At 40.3% G+C, this 20,291-nt stretch overlaps 1 protein-coding gene across 2 annotated transcripts in view; it reads right to left on the bottom strand.

The window, feature by feature from the left end:
• Window positions 1–8,465: 8,465 nt before the first annotated feature.
• Window positions 8,466–20,291, bottom strand: part of PARP11 (poly(ADP-ribose) polymerase family member 11) — a 48,329-nt gene continuing 36,503 nt past the window's right edge. For both annotated transcript variants that reach the window (XM_036457545.2, XM_036457544.2), the window contains 2 exons: window positions 12,000–12,151; window positions 8,466–10,494 (listed from right to left, as the gene is read on the bottom strand). In XM_036457545.2, the coding sequence (XP_036313438.1) occupies window positions 10,178–10,494; window positions 12,000–12,151 (469 nt within the window). In that variant the 3' untranslated portion in view covers window positions 8,466–10,177. The remainder of the gene's footprint in view (window positions 10,495–11,999; window positions 12,152–20,291) is intronic.

Here is a 20,291-nt window from a genome sequence, read left to right as displayed (position 1 = left end):
CAGCTTTGAGGGAGTAAAAGCCGTGTACTTTAAAAAACGAGAGCTAGCAGAGGCATTTGACCACCCTCCCATTTTACAGATGTGGAACTGAAGCTCAGAAGAAGGAAATTGGTGGAAGAGCCAAAACTAGATTCAGACTAATGCAATTAATTGTAAATCCAACAAATATAAATGTGAATATTCAAAGCACTGATCTAAGAGCTACAAGAAGAAAAGAGTTAATTTCAACCTGGCTCTGAGGATTTGATAGTCAGTGATGGCAGGTTACTTAACTACAGTCCATGATAATCTAGATGTAGGCATTAGGTGCTATTGTTGCTATTTTAAAAATGTTTTTAATTTTTATTTGTGTGAGAGAGAGAAACATTGATTTGTTGTTCCACTTATTTATGCATTCCTTAGTTGCTTCTTGTATGCATTGTTGCTATTTGTTGATGAAAATGTACAAAAAATTCTCAACAGAAAGTCATCAGATTGGAAGGTATTCAAAATCCTGCTCTGTCCCCAGCCCACTAGTGTTATCTGGAATGGACAAAATACAAATCTGTGTTGGAAGCCAGTGGATGGATGGTAATGAATCTAAATCATATTCTATTTATGTTGCTTGGCCTTTCTATGCCTTGGCTTGTCTCTCCTGCATCCATTTCTTGTGCTTTCTGAGAGGTAAAGAGCTGTGTTGAGATCTGACACTCTATCATTCCAGTATGTCTTCCCCAAGACCATCTGGTTCTTTTACCATGACCTTACAGATCCTCTCCTTTTGGAACAATTCAATTAATAATCATAACTGTATCTAAGTATTGAGCAACTGGCATATGTCAGACACTGTGCTAAGTGCTTTTCTTACTCACACAGCCTCAGGTAATTCTCACAACATTAAAGACAAGGAAACAGCTATTCAGAGAATCTGGGCAACTTCCCCAAGGCTACACGCTCCAAAGTGGCAAAGCTGTTCTATAGCCTAGGATGGGCTGACTCTGAAACCTAGGTTTTTCATTATAGCACATTGTTTTCAAACACCAAATGCTAAACCCATGACACATATATTTTTAAAACATTGATCTTATAATACATATCTTATATAATAAAAGCCCAGTGACCATAACAGCAGAATGACCAGAACAACTGCTCGACCAGTCACTGTAAGGTGCACTGACCACCTCTCAGTCTCTTTCCTCGGCCAGCAGGATCCCATTGCCTGATGGCGAACAGGTACCTGAGGGTGGGTGGTCGGAGGATGTGGGTGGCACCAGGCCAAGGCCCCCGCCCCACTGGTCACCCCACACACAGAAGGCAACCCACGGCAGGCGGCAGGGAGGGGACTGTGTGGGGGGTGAGGAGGGGGCGCAGGCTCCAATCACCCAATGGCAAACTGGGATCCTGGGTGAGTGAAGGCGGGAAGCGGGGCCAGCTGCTGGCATCCGGGGAAGATGGCCCTGATGGCAGATTATGCCTAGGGACTGTACCCGTGCACGAATTTGGTGCACTGGGCTTCTAGTATAATGAAGGATATCAGTGCTAAGATGAGGCAAATATAGCCACATTGCAACAAAGTAAATTAAGATTGCTGGCTGGTCTGGAAGTCACGCCTGAGGTCTGGAAGTCAGGACTAGAAGTCACGCCAGCTCTGACACTGAAGTGTACCCTCAGGAGTCAGTTCTTCCTGTCCTCGTGAGTGGCAAGTTAATATCTGACCCCACCACAGTTTCATAGGGACACTGTGAAATTATACCTTTAAAACATTTATAGTGGACCAAGTTCAGCTCATTAAATTATGAGAGAAGTGTTTCAGAAACATGTGTGTTGGAATATCACATATTGGAATATCACAGATTCCAATTTTAAGCTAAATTTATGGCCCATCGTTTCTGACTCACATTTTGTAAAGAGTACAGAATGTGCCTATTGTGTTCTAAAGTATTACCTTTACAACTATAAGAAACTGAGTGTCTTGTTTGTGTCAAGGATGCAGAACTTTGGGTCTCCGTAACTTGAGGAGGACATAGAGCACATGGAGATAGCACTGCCAATAGATAAAGTGCTGGAGAGGAAGACAAGAAATAAGTTAGAGGATTACAGATTTTTAGCTTGTCTCTGAAAAGATAATATTTATGGATTCAGAAAGTACCCAGTAATTATTTACTGAGTTAAATAAAACTTCACATGCAAAAAGGAAAGAAAATAATAGTGAACAATAGTATATGAAAGGGTTATTTAGGAAGAACTTTTAGACAGGTAGGATTCTAAACTAGTGGGAAGAGGCTCACTTTTCCTAGCAATTATCCCAAATATGATACATAAAAGCCCAGGTGGCTTCGATGAGGGCTGTCCAGCCTGGTGGCAAAAACAGGCAGGATTACTTGGTCCTCTGACCCTACTCTCTAAAATGGGGAGGGATGAACTTGGTTCCCAGACCTGGCTGTGCCAGTTCTGAAGTTAGATGCTGCCACCTAGTGTTCGCCTCTCTCACCTCTCAATAACGTGGTCTCCCTCAGACCTAAATACCAAAGGCATACCAACACGGAATCTACATTAAGGTATTTGTTGAATGGAGTACCATACTTTTCCATATATAAGATGCTATTTTTTTTCTAAAATAGTTAGACTGAAAATTGAGGGAGTCTTATACACAGAAGTCAGCCAAGGAGGGAGCTGTGCAGGTGCATAGCTGCCCACATCTTGTCCAATCACCAGCCTTATTATTACTGACATCAGTTGATGTCATAATTGAGGTGGAGGTGGAGAGTGTGCAGATGCAAAGGGAACAGAGCCTTCTGAGCCCGTGAAGGTGTGAAAAAATAAAAAGACAAATACTGGTAAGCAATTGTCTTATTCTGCAAAATTCAAACTGAATGTAGTCAACTATGCAAAAGAGCATGGAAATAGAGCTGCAGAGAGAGAATTTGGACCTCCTCCCACTAAGTGTATGATCAGACAGTAGAGTAAATAGAAAGAACAACTCTTTAAGAGGCCAAAAAAAGAAGAAGGCCTTGGGAGGAAAACCAGCAAAATGGGCAAACTTGGAGGCTTAAGTCTTGGACTATGGAGCAACATCAGAGTGGTTTATGTATGTCAACCAAACTTATTCAATGTCAGGCAAGAATGTTTGCAAGCAAAATAAATATTGTTGATTTTACAGGAAAGGCAAAATGGTGCTTTAATTTCATGAGGAGAGAAGGGTTGGCCATGAGAACATGAACAAAGTATCTCAGAAAATGCTACCAGATTATGAAGATGATCTCACATATATAGGTAGTGACCCAGAAGATAGCACGGATACAACAGAAGTTGAAGAAATTGATATGTCTGGAACTAATAGTGATGAAGAAGAGAGCAGTGATGCAACAGAGGCTGAATAAAGTAATATGCTGCATAATATCATATTAGTGATATGTAAACATTACCTATGTTTATATATGTAAATATAAGGTGCTAGAGATATTTATGTAATATTTATTTATATAAATATTATATATGTAAACAATGTAGTAATTACTAAATAAAAATGTGTTCTGTTTTGTTTAAAATATTGATTTCTTAATTTTGGATTGGAAAAGTTGGGGGGGGCATCTTATACACAGAAAAATATAGTACTCTTGAGAAAAATATGAGTAGTCAGTACAGCCTTGAGACTTGAGAATCAGATTTCAGTCAGACCTTCCATGTGTTGACTACACAGAGGTGCTACAGGGAACATGCAGAGAACCTGTTGTGTGCACTTTGAATGGAAGACAGGCACAGATGATGGAATACAGGGGAAGAGATTACAGATCAAGGTAAGGATTGATTTTCTAACACCAAATCTCTAGAATTGCTTAGAGGGGGCAAGTGTTTCTTGTCACTGGAAGCATGCAGGCATAGCCTCGGATATTCTTTGCAGGAAAGTTGAAGAAGGCATTTAAAACAAAACACACAAAAAATAGTTGATTGAAGCAATCTTGAAATCTGTTCTCATACTAGACTTTGAGCACCCTGCACATGGGCATTTTACCATTGCAGCCTATGTTTAACATAGTGGGTGGTATGTAGTAGATATACTCAATGTTTTGTTGAATGAATGAATATATTGACTTACCATTTCCATGAAGGAAGAAAACTAGCCGAAATAAAAGTTACTCAATGACAAAGAAAAACAAAGCATTCTGACATTTAGAAGCTGGCCTGGAACTCAGACTAAACTATATTATTCTCCTACTGAACATAAACTCTCAAGATATCAACCTCAGACAAAGGTACTTGGAGACTGAGAAAATGAGATAAAACAAGGTCACTTCATAATTTTGTCTAAGCACAGACAAAAATAAGCTCACTATGCCACCTGCAGAATACCCAGCAGCCCAGCCCACCCTAAGCGAGTGCCTGCTGCCTCTTTACAAGTGGCAGTGCCTCCTCCAGTAGTCCTTCTTTCAGACTGAGATGCCCAATCAGAGACTTGCCTGCTTTTGACAGCTCCCAATGGAAGGCAAAACCCCATTTCCTTAGATACTCCCCAATCACCTAACCCTAACAAATCCTATAGGAAGTTCTTTCTAACTTCCTTACTAACATACTCTGTGGTTCCCCACGGCCTGTGCTCTCCCTCACTAAAATCCGACAGGGGCTGCTTCTGGTAGTCTTTGGCTAAAGAGAAATGACCAAGTAAATGCTAAGAGGGGGGAAAGTTTGCTCTTAACTCCAGTGAAGAGTGAATTCTGTAAGAATCCCAGGTCATCGAGAGCTGTATTAGTTACACAACACTGCCTAAAAGTGGTCTTACTTATTACCACTAATATTGACTGATACTTACTCCACAGCAGTATTTTATCACACACGGTAGATATTATCACTATCCCTATTTACAGATGAGGGAGCTAAAGCACAGAGAGTAGTCTCAAGTGCAGACAGCTGGTAAATGGAGGTGCTGGGATTCCACTTGGTCATCTGACTCCCAAGCCCACACTCCAATAAACAGGACTTGAAAGGTGTGAGAGGTCTGTGAGCTTGTGTTCTGAGGGCAGGCAGCAAGGCATGAGCAAAGGCACAGGAGTGATGAATATCTCTACGTAACAAGCATCTTGATTCTCTCAGTAAATTGTATAAAAACCAACATAATCCATGCTTATCTCTCCACATACCCTTCAGTGCTAGTCCTGGTTCCCTTAACACTGACCCACAGGGCCGGGTGCAGGAGTAGGGTTAGCACTCTGGTTCTTTAGGTGGCTTAGATTCTGTCACCTTAATTTTAATGATTAAAAAAATGCTCCAATCTGCCTCCATTCCACCTAGTTTTTCTCATCTCCCCAAAGTTGTGTGGCACTAGCTGGGTATAGCCAGGGGCACTAAAATCAACCCTTCACCTTCACTCATCTTTCAGGTCTCCACCGCCATGTGTCACTTCCCAGGGAAGCCTGCTCTGACCCCCTAGGATAGGTTGACTCCTTCATCACAGGCGCTCATACTGGTTTGAACTTCCCCTCTGGTAAACCTGTCATTCTTGTTACAGTTCAGCATCTGCCCCTCCCTGCCAGACTTTAAGTTCATCAGGGCGGGGCCATGTTGGACTGGCACACTGCAGGAACTCAGAGTTGCCACCTTGATGGGTGGTAGAGATTTGGGGGGAACCAGGTCAATTTCTTTTCCTTCCTGTTCTAAACTCTTGCTTCCTAATGCATCATGATCCTTGCTCTAGTGCAGTTGTCGGCAAACTCATTAGTCAACAGAGCCAAATATCAACAGTACAACAATTAAAATTTCTTTTGAGAACCAATTATTTTAAACTTAAACTCCTTCTAACGCCACTTCTTCAAAAATAGACTCGCTAAGGCTGTGGTATTTTGTGGAAGAGCCACACTCACGGGGCCAAAGAGCCGCAATTTGCCGACCACGGCTCTAGTGTATTTCTTGACCCAAACTCAAACATTGTCATCAGTCAGGCCAGATGTTGAAACTTAGAAATCTTTTAGGTGTTTTTCTTTTAACAATAGTCTGATTGGTCCTTCATAAACTTCACCTTCTGAAAAGTGAACCTTACCCCTGTGAGTTACCCAAGGTCACACTAAATTAATCTGCAAAGTCAGAAAACTCAGATTCAGCAACCCCCAAAATGGTCCTTGATCATCTTAAAAGGATAAAAGAGAAAACGGGCTTCAATACTGATTCTCTAAGGTTGTTAATCAAATGTGGACTTATAATGCCTGCAGATACTACGGTACATGTTATCTAGGAGACATTAAACTGAAATGAGCCCTTCAGGAAAGGGTGTTCTCTAAAAAGGAACAGGAAAACACATGGACAATCTGTTTTATAATTAATTAGAGGCCCAATACACGTGAATTTCGTGCACTGGTAGGGCCCCTAGCTGGCCAGCCCGGCCCCCTGGTCAAACTCCTGGACGAACTCCCAGCAGAGGGAACAATTTGCAAACTATGCTTTTATCATATAGGATATTGCAAAAATAATTGGAATTAAATTCTGATTGTGACTCCCCTACACTGGCTTAACAAAGTGAAGTTAGCATGAGCCAGAATAACCATCAGCATTGTATAACCTCTCAGGGGAGGGCCCAATAAGGCTTTTCAGTTGCAGAAAACACCAATGTCTTTGGCATAACCCTATGTTCCAATCTTATGAGAAGCCACTTAAAAATGAATAAGATAGATGCTAAATTCTTAGATACAGGGCCACACAATGAGAAAGTTCAAAACAAAGCCAGGTTCTTAGCCTGCAGTGCTAAAGAATGACAGCCAAGCAATTAGAGCTGAGAAAATGCATTCTACAGCAGGGGTCTGAGGTCATTGTCTGGGTGCTGGAAATAAATAAGACATCTTTTTAAAAAAACTTTCTACTGAGTTTTAGAGAGACAGGGAGCGGGAGAGAATCATTGAACCTGCAGCAATCTGGGCATGTGCCCTGATTGGGAATCGAACCAACAACCTTTGAGTGGACAGGATGATGCCCAACCAGGCCACACCAGCCAAAGCTAAACAAGACATCTTTTTAGCTGAGATGATCAAATACAGTTCAGTACAGGAAGGGGCAGGGGCAGAGAAAGAATACACATCCTACCAAAGCCTGGAGTTTTTGAAAAACATGAGAAGTAAATTACAGCTGCAAAAAAGTGAAGGTTAATGGATGAACTCTGAATGTCTTTTCTAAATATTTAGGACTCACCTCTCCTGTATATTTATTACTCACACTAACCAGGAAGCCCACAGAGAATTGTGCACTTCCCCTGGCCGGCATGGCTCAGTGACTGAGCATCAGCCTATGAACCAGGAGGTCACAGTTCAATTCCCAGTCAGGGCACATGAGAGGGTTGTGGGCTCAATCCCATTGCAGGGTGTGCAGGAGGCAGCCGATCCAAGATTCTCTCATCATTGATGTTTCTCTCTCTCTGAAATCAATAAAAATGTGGGGTGTGTTTTTTTTTTAAAGAATCATGTACTTCATATTTCTTTGAAATGTTCATTTCTTCCATCACCGTTGCCCCAAACAACATCATAAAATTATTCATAGGAAATGTGGTAGGGCGGCTCTTTTTACCAAACCTCTTCCTGCAGATTAGTACAAAGGGCTAAAAATAAGTACAATCACTTTGCTACAGTTTCTAACCAAGCATAATTTTTGAGAAGGCTGATGTTTTTTCTTTCCTGGATAATCTTCATTTCCCCTTAAATTTCTTGTTTACCAGAACAAAACCCATAATTTCATCTGGAAATGGACTGTTCCAAATGATATGTTTATTGAAAACAACACAAACATCCTTCCCGTGGAGAGAGGACAACCTGGGACGAAGCACACGAGGACCTGGAGGGCGGTTTCCAGTGCTGCTCCTGTGGCCTGGGAGGGGACCTCAAACCCCGGACAGCCAGAAACAAAACTATAAACATGTCACATTTCTACATCGTCAATCAGAGCTCAGTTGAATTTTCATAACAATGAACCTTAATTATAGCCCAACATTTAGACAGAGTGGAACATGACTTTAGTAGATGTAAAACTTGATTTGTTTCCATGGGTGGTGAGCCTTGATCATTCAGTCTCTCATTTTTCTCAGCTTTAAAATTAAGATATCTTTTGAAACCTTCCTTTTTTTTTTTTTTTTTTTTTTTTTTTTTTGCCAATAGAAGCTTCAAGATGAAGTGCAATGCCTAACTCACTTCAAAAGGAGTTACTGTGGCCTTGCTGGGAGGGGCTGGTTGGAGGCAGGGTGGCGCAGGCAGCATGGTCACCTCCGGAGCAGCTCCTCCGAGCCGGGCCTTGGTCTGTTTTGAAATTTTCAACAGCACAGAGTAATTTTCTTACAGGGTATCTGATTAGGGTAATGCAAACTGAGAACAAAAGACTTGACCCATCTGTGAGTGGGTTACACAGAGTTACAAGCAATGTACTCCTTCACTTTGACCTGAAAATTGAGGCTTAATAATGCATGGTGGAGATGAGACAGAAATCACAGAAACAAATATGAGGCATAACAGACAACCAAAACCTGCGATGGAGAGCTTTAATCATCACATGTAAAAACAGTATTCTCACATAGCAAAAGGGCTCCAAATTCTTCACCATCATCACCATAGTGTAGAGATGAAAGTCACACTAGTACAAAAACCTTCCTGCTCATAACAGCAAGATTAATGGAACTTTCTTTGTAAAAACATTTTTTTTTTTACCCTGAGGCTGTTATCGCCAAAGTGAAAAAGAAAGGTCACTATCAGCTGGAATTCATCCAATGTGAAATATTTTAAATCACTGATTCTTTAACCTGGAGTGGCTTCTCTTCCCTCGCCCACCCATACTATGTGATGACAAGAAGAAAAGGTGACAAATGGATGGGTCCAGACCAGCATGTATAACATATTGATACCATGATTCTCAACTCAATCTACTGATCAATACAAAACAAACAAACAAACAAAAACAACCTGAATTATAGTGTCAATTAACTCAATACTGTCACATTAAAAATGATCTCAATTGGCTTTCTTATAAAAGGAGAGTTAACAGTAAATTCTCAAATAGTTCTTTCTTACACTGTCTACTGCAGTTGTCTGGCGTCTGCCTGAATACCTTTAGGGCAGGAAGCTGTTGCAACATTACTTCAAGAATCGGACAGCAAAACAGAAAGAACAGGGAAACAAACTTCCATTAAACATGATGATGAATTTTGTCTAACTTTTCAAGAGAGTTAGCAGATTGTCAATTGCTACTGAAAGGAATAAACCAGATTTCTTCCACGCATCCAATGATTCAAAAAGGGGAAATAAATTCCGAAGTGAATTTTATAAATCCCTGTTGAATAGCTGTGTGTGTGTGTGTGTGTGTGTGTGTGTGTGTGTGGTGATGGGGAAGCAGATAAAAATATCTTAGAAGTAATCATTGTAAGAACCCCAAAACAAAAGGAAGATGTGCTTTAAATAATAAATAAAAGTTTTGCTTTAAAGCTGCAATGAACACCTTGTGCAGCAAGTCTCAGTACAAGAAATCCAGAACTTCAGTGGACGAACTGCAGGCTAATGACAGCTGTGGAGTTTGTCGGTTCGGACGCAGGAGACAGCAGAGGGACAGGAGCAATCTGAGACGCAGCCTGCTATCCGGGCAGTCAGAAGCAGGGCACTCTGCCTTGATTTTCTCCTTCCGGCTTGTCTGGCAGGACTGCAGATAATTTTCTTATTTCCTACTTCTCTCAAGAACACTCAGGCTGCTTCAGGGTTTCAGAAGACCAACAAAGCAACATGTCGATTGGTGGACAGTAACATCAGAATTCAATTTTACAAAGGTTCAGTTCCTCTGAAGGAACAAGTTTATGTCTATAATTTATTTTCTGGACATATATATAGGTATAAGTCTATCTCAACTGAAAACGTTCACCCTAGTAACACACACAGAAACTTTAAAAACTCTACATGACCATGCTAACTGAGACTCCGCTGATTCATTTTTGAGTGGTATCTTTTACCGCGAGGTGTTAAAATGGCAATGGTGTCCATCTTTAACAAACAAGATGGTGAACAACTAGCAGAAACAAAACAACAATAAAACCAATCTTAAAGTCAGTATGTCTTTTTATATGGAGTCCACTTTTTTTTCATATCTGTTTCAAAAGTGTCAGATAATTAACATTAGTGGCTAGATGACAAGAGAGCAAATCTTCCTGCTAGAAAGAATAAACTTCCTTGACCACTGAGATTTGTGAGTCGGATCAATGAAAGTCTATTAAGTACTCAGGATAGATCTGGTTGGCATCAAACACCACAAAGATCTTTGGATTCCAGGTGTCGTCCACACAGCTGTCATACAAATTCACATAGCTACCATCTTTGGAAGGAGGTCGCATGTATTTGGAGTCTCCATTTATATAATCTCCAATCAGCACTCGAGCAAGAAACATAGACTTATATGTTCTAAATAGATGTCGGTTTTGCAGGCTTACACCATGAATTTGGAAGGTGTTTCCATGTTTTATGTCATCTTTGCAGAAGCGACTGGAGTAAGCAGCATCTCTAGCAAAATAGGTTCCTAAAACAAAAAGAACCAAGAAAACAAAAAAGCTAAGATTAAAGACTGCTCTGAAGAATACATGAAACACAAGAAAAAACAGTCTGTTAGGGGAATAGACACATGGAATTGTATAATAGAAATGGATGTGAAATTTCCTCCTATGAAGATCTTTAAGAACATAAGTTTATCTGTTATGGATGGCTGTCATTCAGACTGCCGTAGGGATAGATTTGTTAGTATGGATCAGTCCTCACTACCAACTCCATCACACCATACCACAAAGTAGTGCCAGACTTGTTTTCAGAAGAAATCTTACAAAGAAATCCAATATGTAAGACTGATACAAACTATTTCTGTGATTAAAAGAGTGGCAGGACCTGAGTTTTAATTGCTTGGACTCCCTCCCATTTCTATTTCCTTCCACTGCTTTCCTCTCCCGCTTCCCTATACAGCAGCCACTGAAGCCCTGGAGAGCACAATGGAAACTGCTGGTCTACAGAGATGATTTCAAACCCCAGATACCACATTTCCATGAAACAGAGTAACAATTCAATTGTATTTCTGGAAATAATAGAACTCTCTGTCCCCAAGCGTACAATGCTGTTCACATCCGGCCATCCCAACAGAACAATTTCACCAGTTCATTGCCTATTTGGGAAAACTCAGTAAAGCATCTGACTCTTTGGAGGACTCAGGCCTAGAAGACTGACGTCATTATGGGAACGCTTATTCTAAAATTTTTGAAAAATAATTGCAATGTCTCGTATTACCCAGTACTGATGGAATTTATGTAACACTTTTTTGATCCTCTTACATTAAAGAAATAAAATAGACGTTTTGATAGTTTTTTAAAAAAAATTATTTACTTTTTTAAAATACAGCACACCCTAATCCTAAATGGTCGTTAGTTCTCTTGATGGAGGTAAGGTACAAAGCAAGAACCAGCAAAATAAATGTCCGTCCCTTACCTTCTCCCCCTCATCTCTCTCCTCAATTTGCTTGGGTAGCGGCATAAATTGGAGAACTTGGACTTTCACAACATTAGGAAAAAGGTGAGGATTTCCCCCAATATTCCTTTTTGCTGATTAATATTCTTACCTATCTTTTTCTAAAAAACAACACAAACAAAAAATACTAGTACCTAGACTGTGTACAATGTACATTAATTTATTTGATAGTTCTCTCTTTATATGACATAAAAGTCTTAGTTTTACCCAAGGAAAGGACTTTTATATATGAAAATTAAATGTAATGAAAAAATTAGTGAACATGGACATGATGCCCTACGAACTACGGGGAGCGGGGCGTGATCTGACCCGTTCAAGTACAAAGTCTTACTTCTATCTCGCACATGCAGGAGGGGCTTTTCTGTGGCTCAGAGCTTCAGAGGGTGTGCTGGGAACCTCGTACATGACTTTTAACTAATAACTATCACCCCCCTGAATTACAGAACAGTCCATTATCTCTAAAGAGAGAAGATTTGCTCTTAGGACCAGAATTGGACCTGGAATTCTGATAATTACCTTTTCCAAAGATAGCACCATGTATACCGTTTATCCTCCAATCAAAGTTATGAATGCAAATTGCTTCCACAAATTCACTGCTGGTACCATGAAATAGCATTTGTTCATTAATCTGAGGCACACCGCTTTTTTTTTTGAGCTGAGCCTTTTTCCTAAAAACACAATACACACAGACATAAAACACACAGAAATATACCATAAGTGGCAGTTATTAATATTTCAAGGAGCAAAATTCAGTAGAAAATGTGAACCAAAAAACCTTAACATAAATCATAAATGGACAAAGCAGCTCTAAAGAAGAATCTCAAATGCTCTTGGACACATAAGTCATCTTATCAAAAATTATTAGTTAACATTGAGACTTGAGGTTGCAAATTACAATAAAAACTATAGATATGTCAGATGATGCCCATTATTAAAAAGGTGATTTCCTAAACCAACCAAGTTTTACAGATGCCTAAAAATGGCAATATAAATAATTAAATAATACAAAGCTCACAGTGAACTTTAAACAATGAACCCCTTGAGCAGGGACTATGCCGTAATCTTTTTATCCTCAGAGATTAGAAAATATCAGTTGAATTAAACTGAATTAAGTCATACAGTTCAACCTCTTCCCAATGGACAAATCTCTTAACAATGTAGGGCTGATTATAACAGTAAAAAATAAAAAAAAAAAATACAAACTGAAAACAGCTTAAAAATCTTTTATAGAAAAATGAATAATTATTTACTTATACATGAAAGTTAAAAGTAATAAATTAGATGTGGTACATTTGTTAATAGATAACTCTTGAAAAGTAACGTTGAATGTAAAAAGAATATTGCAAAAAAAGGCATATGACTCAAAATAATACTGTATATTGAATAAGCATACATTATAGGTAATCCTATATAATAAAAGGCTAATATGCAAATTGTCCCCTCAACTGGGAGTTTGACTGGAGGGACGGGCCAATTCATCAACTGCCCTTGGCCCCTCCCCCCAAATCAGCCCCGATCAGGGTAGGCCAGCCAGACCCCACCTGTGCACAAATTCGTGCACTGGGCATCTAGTAAAGAATATAAAGATATGGATAAGAAGGCATCACACCAGCCTCATGAGGAAGAAGGAAAACAGGATGGGTTTGGGGTAAACACTTCACCTGTATCATAATGTTTTATATCTTAAAAAGAAAAACAAAACTGATACAAAGAAGAAGAAAATGTGACAAATATTAAAATGTTAAATTTGATTGGTAGTTACACAAGTGTCTGTAAACTATCTCTGCTTTTTCATTTTAAAAATAATTCATAAAAATGATTTTTTAAAAATGAAAAAGAATCCCTCCCCATTATACCTTTAAATAGCTATTTAACAGCTGCTTCAATTCAGGCCAGGGTCAAGTGCTCACTGCTTTGCAACACAACACAACCTATCTGCAATCAGCTATAATTGTTAGAAAATACGTCCACTCTAATTCTGAACCAACATCTGCCTTCCTATTACTTCTATTGATTTGTCTTAGTTTTTCTGTTTTTAATACAGAACAATTAAAATATTCTTATACAAAACTACTCTGAAAATATCCAAAATTAACTATGAACACTGACCTCGGCTTTCTTTTCGAGGTTAAATATACACAACTAGTGGCCCAGTGCATGAAATTCGTGCACAGGTAGGGTGCCTAGGCCTAGCTGGTGATCAGCTACTGGCCAGGGCCTTTCTTCATTCCACACTGCCCCCTGGTGGTCAGCGCATGTCATAGTGAGCGATCAAACTCCTGGTCGAACTCCCAAGGGGACACTGTGCATATTAGGCTTTTATATATATGGATTCTATCAACTATTCCTCACACAGCACGGCTTCCAGGCTGCTCTTTTTCCATCCCGGACAGCCTTTAGTTGACGAGAATTTGTTGGATCCTTTCTAGTTTATAATGTTGGTAGGAATTAGAAGCAAGAGTCCAGATATTTCAGACAGCACTGACTCTACCAGCACATACTGAATTTATTTTGTAGCAAGGGCACCACACTGTTGGTTTACATAAGTCTGAGTCAATTAAAACTCCCAAAACTTTCTCAAACCAGACTCCTCTCAGCTTTCTATATTTGTACAACTGATGTACAAACCTAAAGCAGTACTACATTTATTTCAATTAAGCTTTATTTTTAAATTCATGCACGAGTGTGGTCCCTAGGCATGGAGGTGATTGAAGTATGAGCATCTAGTTGGAAGGGCAGGTCCAGCTGACCCCTACGTTCCCCCCTCTGCCTGAGTCCCCAAGCCCAACTCCCCATGCTCCCCATGTGGAGATGTATGGAGATGTGGTGAGCACAGCTGAGTGCGTGGGGGCGGGGGGGGGGGGGGGGGAGTAGGGAGGGGGGCTCAGTGTAGGCCTCTGGGCCTTCCATCTGCACACAAAAGCCGGGCAGGCAGCGCGCTCTCTCCCGGGTGGTCTTGCAGACCAGCTCCTGTGCAAACCCACAGGGAGCCTGACAAGCTCTGTTGTCCTGGTGGCTATGACCCAGCTCACCCGGAAGAGGCCACGCGGCTGCGGTGCAGGCTCCTCACAGGCGCCCCGCACCTGAGCTCAGGGCTTCCCAGACACATGAGCCCTGGTGTCCCCAGGGGAAGGTAGCAGGGGAGTGAGTTCAGCAGATATCCCGCATTCTCACCGCACTTCCATCCCCATCACCTCCACCCCCAGGTATCTGGGGAGAGGTCACAGCCCCTCCCCCAGGCACCATGGGAGGTTGTTCGCTGCCACCTACCGCCAATTATGAATCCTCTGCCACCCAACCCTGGTTCCCCATCCCAGCCCAGGCCCAGCCCCAATAGGGCAATGGGAACCTGCTGGCCCAGGGGAGGGACTGGGAGGTTGGCTGGCAGGCCCCATCTGGCGATCGGGCCTGTAAGCCAGGGGAAGCTCCTGTGCTGAGTGTCTGCCCCATGCTGATCAGTGCACGTCACAGCAACCAGTCATTCTGGTTGTTCCATCGTAACAGTTGCTTAGGCTTTTATATATAGAGATAGCAATTTAAAAGTGAATAATTTATTTTAAAAACAAACATGCAACTTAGTGACTATGCAGAGGGAGAGGGGATACTTGTATTTAAATGATGAAAGAATTGGAAATGTATATGGTTATTCTCAGGAGTCATTTGACAATATGTATCAAAATTTAATGTCTATGCTTTGATCTACTATTGATAGTCTTTCAAACCATTAAACATGACTTAAAAGGATGTGCATTAAACAAATATTTATTGCAGAAAAAGCCAGCATGTTTTCACTAACAATAAATTATGTCTTTAAAAAAAAAAACTTTATGTACTTACTTTTTAAAAAATTCATACTTGTTGCTTTTCTAAGAAAAAAATCTTCTTTAAAAAAAAAGATAATCTATTGTTTTGACTTACTGTTTCAGTCTTCTAAGATCATTCTGACTCTGATTCATTCATACAGCAAATAAGCTACCCATTCTAGTTTTGAATCTTTCAAAAGTGTGATAAGCAAACCTTCTACATTTTCATCCAAATTTCTGATAAAAATGTTGAAGGGCTCAAGAAGAAAGAATACATGCCATTCAGGTTCCCCTCTGCATAAAACTTTTGACTGGGTATTAATTTTTCTCTTTATATATATTCACCTGGCAAACACTTCTCTATCTTGCCTCCATCATAAGAACTTTTTCAACCACTTTGTGGAAATCAACTTACACTAAGGGGCTCACCCAATTACTACTCTGGTGAGTCTTGTACTTGGGCATTAGTAAATCGACACAGTATTTTTCTAAGTAAACGTTGTTTAATATACATCCCTCTGAGATCAAGCTTCATGGTCTATAAAGATTAGAATCCACTCTAAAATCAGCATATTCAAACATCAATACTTTTCAGGCACAGATTAAAATGAATTTCGATTTGAAAATTCACTCTAGTCTCTCTTAGATAAATGAAGTGTTGGTTAGTTAAAGACCCAAGTGTGTGGACATTAAAACCTGCTCGATCACTGGACTAAATATAGTGTCACCAGTTGAAGGCAAAATGGAATGGACTGGTCAAAGCTTTGCAACCCCACAGATGGATTATTCTAGTGCCTACTGCTAGGGCACCTGTGAAATGTGGAGACTCTCATACAATGACCTTGGTGTTCCAGAAAGGCTAGTGTTAAGTTCTAGGGCCTCCTGGACTTCAGTTAAACTTTTGGGGAAAATCATAGGATTCAAACTATACTAGTCCTGCCCACTTTTGCCCAACCCCATGTGAATTTATTTTTTCTTTCTTTTTATTGTTTAAAGTATTGCAAATAGTAGTACATATGTCTCCTTTTTCCCCCCTTTAGCTCCCCGACCTCCCAACCCTGGCACATGTCCTCACCCACCTAGTGTCTGCGTCCATTGGTTATGCTTACTAGCATATGCATGTATACAAGTCCTTTGGTTGATTTCTTACCACCTCCCAAATCCTCTCCACCATTCCCATTGAAGTTTGACAGTTTGTTTGATGCTTCTCTGTCTCTGAATCTATTTTTGTTCATCAGTTTATGATGTTTATTATATTACACAAATGAGTGAGATCGTGTGATATTTGTCTTTCTCTGACTGGCTTATTTTGCTTAGCATAATGCTCTCCAATTCCATCCATTGCTGTTGCAAATGTAAGAATTCCTTCTTTTTTACAGCAGCGTAGTATTCCATTGTGTGGGTGTACCATAGTTTTCTAATGGGCACTTGGGCTGTTTCCAAATCTTAGCTATAGTAAATTATGCTGCTATAAACATCGGGGTGCATATATCCTTTCTGATTGGTGCTTCTAGTTTTTTGGGATATATTCCTTTAAGTGGGATTACTAGGTCAAATGAGAGTTCCATTTTTAGTTTTTTTTTGAGAAAACGCCATCTTGTTTTCCACAGTGGCTGCTCCAGTCTGCATTCCCACCAGCAGTGCAGGAGGATTCCTTTTTCTCTGCATCCTCACCAGCACTTTGTCATTTGTTGATTTGTTGATGATAGCCATTCTGACAGGTGTGAGATGGTACCACATTGTTGTTTTGATTTGCATCTCTCAGATGATTAATGACTTTGAGCATGTTTTCATATCTCTCTTGGCCATTTTCTCTGTATGTCCACTTTCAAGAAGTGTCTATTTAGGTCCTTTGCCAATTTTTTTATTGGACTGTTTAACTTCCTTTTGTTAAGTTGTATGAGTTCCCTATATATTTTGGAGACTGCTAGTAAACCTTTATTGGAGGTAATGTTGGCAAATATGTTCTCCCATGCAGTAGGCTGTCTTGTTTTGTTTATAGTTTCTTTTGCTGCGCAAAAAGCTTTTTATTTTAATATAGTCCCATTTGTTTATTTTCTCCTTAGTTTCCATTGCCCTAGGAGCTGTATCAGTAAAGATATTGCTATGACAAATGTCTGCTATTTTGCTGCCTATGGCTTCTTCTAAGATTTTTATGGTTTTCCGTCTTATGTTTAAGTCCTTTATCCATTTTGAGTTTATTTTTGTGTAAGGTGTAAGTTGGTAATTTCTGAACTTACTGAAAATATTTTAACACCCACCTCTCAAAGATCTCCTAAGACTGCCCACCCTCTCAGGGACTGGAATGCCAAAAGGGCTAAATTGATGTGCTATGCACTCTGAGCCGCAGCAGGGATGTCTTCATGCTCTGGATTGAAGTACATTTGCCTAGATTTGAACCAGTGGCTCTCCATCCTGGCTGGATACTTGCAGAACTTTTTAAAGATAATGTCAAACTCGAGGTTCTGATGTAGTGGGTCAGGGGTGGGGATAGATAGCTCTACTTGTTAAGGAGCTCCACAGGTGATTCTGATAAGCAGCCAGGGCTGAGGGTCTCTGATCTCAATCCACATTCTCACACATTCTTAATGAAATAGCAGCTTTCATTGTTCTTTTTTCCTTGCTACCTTTTCCTGGATCAGCCCAACCACCACCTCTCTCTGTTTGTAAACTGCTGAGATAAGTCAAATAACATCCCCCGGTTTCCATAAATTCACACATTTTCTAACTAAGCCTTCAGCACTGATGGAAATCCTATAGTTCCCAAGTTAGCTTTTTCTCCCCCATTTTCCACAATGGCCATTCCAGATCACTCCTTTTCCTCAATCTCTCCCTCTTACCCACACCTCCTTATATCTACAGGTGACCTCAATTCTTATTTCACAAAGGGAACTGAAAGTATCAGAATGGAGCTCTCAACCTAATTCCTATGCTCATCTCCTACTTCCCATTACTTATAATATAACTGGACCACCTTTGTCTATCTCCTAACATATGTTCTCTGAGTTCTATCCCATCACACATGTTTAGGAGACTTAATCCATCAATTTCCCTTGCCTCCCCTGTCCTTTAAACTCTCCATCTCCATAGGTTCTTTCCTATTATAATGTAAACATGCTCATATCTACCTGATCTTTTATAATACTTCAAAACACATGAAACAAAAACAGCCTTCCCAACGCTACATTACCCATCTCCTCAGATCTCTCATTCTATTCACTGCCAAGTTTCTTGAAATACTGATCAACATTTGTTGTAAATACAATACAGGGTGGGGCAGCTGTAGGTTTACAGTTGTAAGTACCTGACTGTTTATTATTGTATTATTTTTCCATATGAACAATTGTAAACATACTTCTGCCCCACCCTGTATAGCATCTACCAACATTGCTCTCATCAAAGGTACTAATGACCTTTGTGTTGCAGAATCCAAAGGATTATTGTCAATATTTATCTTACTTGGCTGTTCTTCACTATGTGACCATGGGTGTCACCTACTTATGTAAACTACTTTCTTCCTTTGGCTTCTGTGATCACATTCCACTAGTTTTCTTCCACCTTTTTTGGTTGTTACTTCTCAGCTCCTTCCTTAGATTTTCTCTTCCTCTATATCTTTTAGAGTTTAATCCTTGACCCTCCTATTTTCTCTATCGACATAAAGTCCCTGGTCATCTTATCAAAGTCCTATGGTTTCTATGACCCACATTTCTTAACTACTCCAAAGCCTTTATCTCTAGTCTACACCACTCTGCCAAGCTCCCAATCCATATATGAACTACTACTCCCTTCACATCCTCCCAAGACCAAAATCTGTTTCTACCCATATTTCCTTCGTCAACTAAGACAAGTCATAAACTTCAATGACATCTTCCCCATCTCCCTAACCCACCCCATTGCACACATTAAATTATGCACCAAACAACATCATTCTACATTCTTAATACTTCAAAGTTGTCTTCTTTATTCCTTTGGTCCACTTTAGTTCAAGCCACCCAATTTGTCTCAGTTTAATTACTGAAACAATTTCCTACAATGGCCTCCCTGCTTTTGACTTTGATTCATTTAAACCAGTTTCTAAGCGTTGGCACTACTGACGTTTGGGCTGGATATTTGCTTGTTGTAGGAGGCTGTCCAGTGCACTGCACAATGTTTGGTGTTACTGGCCTTTACCGAGTAGATGTCAGTAGGATCTCCCCATCCCACTGCAGGATAATAAGGATGTGTCCAGTCATTGCCAATACCCCCTGGTGGGCAAACTCACTCCTGACTGCTTTAAATCCCTGCTCCAAATATAGGGATGAATTGTCTATTTTTTTAAAATGCAAATCAGACCCATCTCTCTCTTGCTTAAAATTCTACAATCATTTTCCAATGTCCCAGGAAAATAATCCAAATCCTTTAGTTTGGTTTGTGAGGCTCGCATAGTCTGAGCCCTGCTAACTCTCTACCTTAACTGTGGGTCAGTCCAACTCAAGTAAAGCTACCAAAGAAAAGCACACAATCACCCAGTGGCTCTACTACAAACTCCTGCATGTTCTACCTCTGGAGTACCTTTCTAGGCTCTTCTTCAACATTCATCCTTTTTTTTTTTTTTTTTTTTTTTTAATTCTCTCAATGTTCTATGCTCCCTCTCATAATCAACTTTGGTCCATGCTGCTCCCGAAGTCTGGGATGCCCTTCCCTTCTCCCACCCATGTCTAGCTTAAATGACCCGTGCTTTAGGAATTGCTTCTTGATATTCCTGACCCCACAATACATATCCTACTTTTGTCAGCAAGGGTGGGTAGATACTCTCACCTGTGCCCCCACCTACTTTTTGTGGTTCAATAGCCTGGCTTCTTGTCTATGGTCTTACACCCTGTTATATCCCAATAAAGCCTGTCACAAAGGTGGCGCTAAAACGTATTTTTAGAAAAAGGGAGGAAGTCCTGAACAACATGCAAACTGATGCGTGATGCACTCACTGGTGAGTCATAGGTTCCATGCCATTGAGATCAACTTGGTT

The sequence above is a fragment of the Pipistrellus kuhlii genome, unplaced genomic scaffold (assembly GCF_014108245.1).
Source record: "Pipistrellus kuhlii isolate mPipKuh1 unplaced genomic scaffold, mPipKuh1.p scaffold_m20_p_3, whole genome shotgun sequence".
Taxonomy (NCBI): Eukaryota; Metazoa; Chordata; class Mammalia; order Chiroptera; family Vespertilionidae; genus Pipistrellus; species Pipistrellus kuhlii.
Note: the sequence above shows the minus strand (reverse complement) of the source record. Positions and strands in the feature narration are given on the sequence as shown.